Source organism: Microtus ochrogaster, unplaced genomic scaffold, assembly GCF_000317375.1.
Source record: "Microtus ochrogaster isolate Prairie Vole_2 unplaced genomic scaffold, MicOch1.0 UNK8, whole genome shotgun sequence".
NCBI lineage: Eukaryota > Metazoa > Chordata > Mammalia > Rodentia > Cricetidae > Microtus > Microtus ochrogaster.
Window position 1 is genome coordinate 874436 of NW_004949106.1, and position 5891 is coordinate 880326.

At 41.6% G+C, this 5891-nt stretch overlaps 1 protein-coding gene across 1 annotated transcript in view; it reads left to right on the top strand.

Annotated features, from left to right (window-relative positions):
• Positions 1-5891, top strand: part of C2cd6 (C2 calcium dependent domain containing 6) — an 83292-nt gene that overhangs the window by 31881 nt on the left and 45520 nt on the right. The window contains exons 9-11 of the mRNA XM_026788832.1: positions 511-645; positions 2806-2911; positions 4337-4363. Coding sequence (XP_026644633.1) covers positions 511-645; positions 2806-2911; positions 4337-4363 — 268 coding nt within the window. The remainder of the gene's footprint in view (positions 1-510; positions 646-2805; positions 2912-4336; positions 4364-5891) is intronic.

The window sequence follows — 5891 nt, forward strand, 5'->3', positions numbered from 1 at the left end:
TAGCTCTGTAGACCAGGCTGGTCTCGAACTCACAGAGATCCGCCTGCCTCTGCCTCCCAAGTGCTGGGATTAAAGGTGTGCGCCACCACCGCCCGTGGATTCAGTAATTCTTATCCCTTGGGTTTGCTGTGCAGGTGGAACGAGACAACCAATACAGACAGGCATACGAATACAGTGCCCGACATAAAATCTAGTCCATAGAAATAGATGTTTGAAAGGATGGGGGACTCTGCAGGCAGATTTGGCTATAAATGGTGGCCAAAAGACTCCCTCCTCTGGGTCTCCTTCCCCATCCCTACTGCCCACGGTCTTGATGAGTAACCAAGAGAGCAAGAGAGTCCCAGGATTCCAGTTCTTGCTTTCTTCCTTAGCTCTGTCTTCTTGACAACCCCCGGGGTAGTGGGTGAGCCGGTACAAGAAGAACAGTTGAAAACAGCAGCTACCACACCGACTGTAGGGATGCACTCTTCTGTAGTGTTGGCGTGTAACTCTACTACCGTTTTTTTTCAGAAACGTTATTACCCCTCAACGAGTCGAATACCCAGCCTTCTTATCCCCAGAACTTAACGTTTCCGTCGGGGCTGCCGAAAGCAGCCATCCGAACGCCGTGCGACTCGAAAAACTCCAGGAGAAACCCCGGGAAAGGTAAACAGCACACATGCCATTCACTTGTTTCCATGTAGTCTGCGTCATTCCGAACTTCTCACGTTGATTTCAGGCTTTTCACTGACCTAGGGATACTCATTGTGATGCTGTCTCATGTGTCCCTTGTAAGGTAGTTTACTATGATAGGGAAAGAGATGAAAACCCACCCATAAGAAAGCAAGCACGTGGCCTCCTCCACGCAAGTCTTTTCCGCTGTCTCTCATGCGATTTTTCCTCCTCCTTCCCCGTTGGCTCCTTCTGTCTAAGATTCCACCCCACTGGCTCAATCTTTCTTTTTAATCTGCAGTTGAGCTAACACAAGCTTGAATGCTAGTTATTTTCTCCCTCGGGTGTGGGATTTCCATTGATTTATATAGTTCCTCCCTCTCTGCCCAAGTCCTCAGCCTTGACTTCTGATGCCTCCTCTATCTTTGTGCTAAAGTCGCCCAGACCCCTGTAAATAAGCCACAAGATGGCTTTATCTGCGGACATTTATTGCTTCCAATTCTGGTGAAGAGATCGAGCATCATGACACTGACTGAATGCGTTTCGTGACTTACAGTTTAATATTTGTTTACCCTTTTCAGTCTTTAACCGTTAAATTAAGTTTTTTTTTTTTTTTTTTTAATGCGTTTCGTGACTTACAGTTTAATATTTGTTTACCCTTTTCAGTCTTTAACCGTTAAATTAAGTTTTTTTTTTTTTTGAGAAAAGATAATATGGTCCTTGAAACACACCATCGTGTATTTGGTACTTAGCGAACACACGGCGTACAGTAGACATTCAGTGAGTCTTGGCAAAACAGACAGTGTGTCAGGTCAGAGGACAAAGGTGTGTCCTTGGGTCATGCAGCTCCCCTTAATGGATTTATGGAGGCGGAGAGCCAGTGTGTGCACATACTCACTCTCTACGTAAACTCTCATAGGTTACTTCAGACTATCTCATTGTACGACAACAGACAACAAAGTCTAAGTGAAATGTGTTCTAAAATTTTGTTTGAAAGCAGTGAGTTATAGAAGAGGTCCAGAGGTGTCGAGTCCATTGTTTGGGGCCATCATTTTCAAGGGACTTGGTGACAGCCAAGATGATAAAAAAAAAAAACTGAGCAGAGCCAGGATGGGCATGCAGTCATGAAGCAACAAGAGCCCAAGTTCAGTGTATCCCAAAGACAATGAACCCCATAACACCCAGACTTCCACTGGGGCCACCGATGAGCCATGACGGACCGTGACTCCAAATGCCTTGCCCTAGCTGTCCACCACTGGCTCCTATCCTGGAGTTAGAAGGAAGAGAGAGCCTGAAAAACACTAATTTTTCTGGGAATGGAGGCCCCGCCTTGGATCACACTAATATTAATGTCAGCTGTTTTGAAGTGAGAAGAGTAATCAGTGTTCTTAGCCTCAGGCATCCTAGGCAAACGCTCTATCACTGAGCTGCCTCCTCAGTTAATATGTTAAAGGTTTAAGCTCTGATTTAACAATAATTAAAGGTGGAGCTTTGGGGAAATAACTGGATTAGATTAGATTAGGTTTGAGGATGAAGCCCTTGTAATACAATCAATGCCCTTATAAAAGTTACAAGAAGAGAAGACCTGATATCCCTCCCTCCACTATGAGGAGAGAAGGTGATGGCCACCAGGAAGACCCTCACCGGGGTCTGGGCGAGCTGGTATCTCGGCATTAGACATCCTAGCCTGAGGATTATGAGAAATAGATGTCTGTTGTTTAATCCACCCACTGTATGGTATCCTGTTATTGCATCCCAGACTGACCAAAATAAGCAAATTAAAACACTGAGAATACATAATGCATTATCGAATAATTTCTGAAGTGTGTTTATAAAGCTTAGATAACGATAATAAAGTGATTGTTTGTATAAGAAATACGTCATCATCACTAAGGTCAGAAATGTATTTTATGCACCTTTAAGAGGCTTCTCTTTCCTTAATCTCTTGCCATTACCATGACCCTTAATTCTGTTGTAATCATTTCTTTTAACTGTTTCTCTAGAGAATATGTTAATTTGTCACTTTTGGAACATCTTATGAATGGGTCATATTTTGTTATTCTTCTGTAGGTTTTAATATATATATAATATATATGTACATATATATCCCTCTGTCATTTGTAGTTTTTCATATGTAGCTGATATTTTTTTTAGGTTGGAAAAAATGAAAGAGGAATATAAAAATCTAAACACATGGATGGAAAAATCTGAGTATTTAAGAAACCTTATTACTCCAAAAGTGGCTTCCAAAGTTTCAGAGGTAATTGCCAAAACACATTCATATGTAGTGTGTTATCCACTGTTTAATAGAAACACGCCTTGATGATTTAAAATGTTTGACCAGATAATTGTTCATTGCCATTAAGTAAAATGCTATTCGCAGTTCATGTTCCTCTCTGTATTAACAATGTGCCATTCAGTAAGTGTTTATTCAGAATTTATAAGGTTTGATTAATTGGCCAGTTTAAAGTGTACATTTCAGTGGCTTTCAGCCTGCCCATCAAGTTGCACACCCATCGCCGCAATCCATTTTAGGACATTTTCACTCTTTTTAAACAGAAGTAGCCCAACGCCACGAGTCAATACTTTCCCAGTTCTCCCATTGCTTTCCTGCCCTCGGCAGCAGCCGACCTATTTTCCTTGATGTACATTTGCACAAGAGTGGGATTTTGTATAAATACGTGGACCTTTGTAGCTTGCTCTTCTCTCTCTCCACGTAATGCTTTCCACGTGTTTTCTTGTTATAACATATATCAACATCCCATTTGTTTCTAGATATATTTTATGTGTTCATCCCCTGATGAACATTGAGGCTCTATACACGACTGAGCTCTGGTGAAGGGGTGCTGCTGTGGACGCTCATGTACAAACGTTCGCTGTTTTCCTTGACATGGGGTTTTGCTATGCAGGCTGGACTTACTCTTGCTGAGTTGCCCAGACTAACCTCAAACTTGGAATTCTTCTGCCTTGGTCTCCCAAGGGATGAGATCCTGGACGTGAACCCATATACTTGGCTTCCTTATATATGTTTTTGTGTGAACAAATGCTTTTAATTTTGCTTCACGAATGCCCAGGAACAGAATCTGGATCAAACGGGCAGTTCCCAGTTTAAGGTTTCGAAAAACTATCAAGCTATTTTGACAAGATGCTTTGCTATCTTGCATTCCAATAGAAAAATGTGTGGTGGTTTTGAATCTTGACCGCTTGCTCGTTTCCCATGTGGTCATCACCTCTGGTCCTGATTCTCCTGACGTGATTGTGAATTCCAAGTGCTGACCTGCGGCATTTTTAATTTACATTTCTCTAATGATGGACGGAGTGAACATTTTTTCCTACACCCACTGGCTCAGTTAATGTTGGGGTTTGTGTCCCTCTGGTTTTCCTTTTGTTACTTAAATGATATGCGTCCCCCGCTCTCGGAGTTCTTCTCCCGGGAGCAGCAACCCCTCTCGAAGTCAAGCTCCAAGGATTCAGGTCCTCACCAGCTCCGTCTCTGCCCGGCCTCTGTCAACTTAGAGGGAAAATGTGTCTTAAAATCGCCTTAACTTTATATTCTCATCTATGTGAGTTTTATGACAGAAACCAATAAAGTATTCTTTAAATAGAAATTATGAAAACAGGAAAAACATTTTAGTTCTTCAAGTATTTTGCCCAACATGTTTTCTTTCTTTCTCTGTGTGCCTAGGAACCTAGTTTGAATGACCTATCTGAAGTAAATTCTAGTCTGTTCGAAGATATGTATGGAAGTATATCACATGGTAAAAAAAAATCACATTAATTTTTATTATTAAGATAATTAGAGCAAGGTGTTATATTGTAAAAGTTACTAATTTGTTTTAAGTTGATTTCGTTTTTGTCGTAGATCAAGTAACATTTTATTGTTGTGCCAATTACTTTGGTATTTTTTAAGGATGTCAAAGAGAAGTCTTAGACCCCCATTAAGAGTTTTCTAACTTTTAAAATCATTTTATGTGTATGGGTGTTTTGTCTACATATATGTCTGTGTACCAAGTGTTTTCCTGGCGCCCTCAGAGACCATCAGAGAATATCATTTCTCTTAGGACTAGAGTTACATGAGATTGTGAGCTGCCATTGTGTGCTGGGAACTGAATCTGGATCCCCTGTAAGAGCAGCCGATGTTCTCACTGCTGAGTCATTTCTCAAATGCCAGGAGTTATAAAAAAAAAAAATTTTATTGGTTCTTCACTTCTTTCAAGATAGGAAAAATTTAAATCTCAACTGTGATATTTATAGGATGCTTTTGTTAAGCATTTTGAACTCTTGAGGTAGAAGAAACTGTAGAACCATTGAGGTAGGGTGTGTGTGTGTGTGTGTGTGTGTGTGTGTGTGTGTGTGTGTGAACAGATGTGTGTGTGAACAGATGTGTGTGTGAACAGATGTGTGTGTGAACAGATGTGTGTGTGTGAACAGAGAGGGCGAGAGATAAGACACAGAGACAAAGAGAAAGAGACAGTCAGAAAGGAAGAAGAATTGTGCTGGAGGAAATTCAGTTAGTATTTAATTTGAGAACTTAACCATAAATTACCAGCAGTAAGAGATCTAATTAGTGTTTACACAGTCTCCCAAACACCTCTCTCAAAGTTATCTAGAAAGCAAGTTGACGTAAACTACTGTACTTTAAACACACGGTTATACATCTTCAACGTAGGTAGTGTAAAGTTCCTGTTGCAGGGGTTTGGCTGCAACTTACTTGTCTTTCCACACGCTACGTACTGGTGTGTGTGTGTGTGTGTGTGTGTGTGTGTGTGTGTGTGTGCGTGTGTGCGTGTGTGTGTGTGCTCATATCTCTGTCACTGCACTAGTAGAGTAGAGTTGGGTCTCCAACCTACACTACCGGTTCTGCAGGCTTCTTTTTAGTGCTATTTCCACTGTTTGATTGCCAAGCTAAAACCCCAACCCAGGACCCTGCCTGCACGGAGCCAGCACTCTGCCCCTGATCTCCCTCCAGGGCTCCAACTCTGAAGCTTTAAGTGTAAGATAATCACAGACTTCCTCTTCTTTATCACAGATGGGAAAGCAAAAGGACTTCTCTCACTGTGGGGCTTGTCTGAATTCCATTTTTCACTTATCCAGAAGGTTTTTGTATTCCATTTTTCAGACATGCAGTGGAGTGTCTAATGACTTGACTCTCTTTGGTATTTCTGAAGCCTCCAGTATTATAGCGCACGCACACACACACACACACACACACACACACACACACACACACACTCCTACAC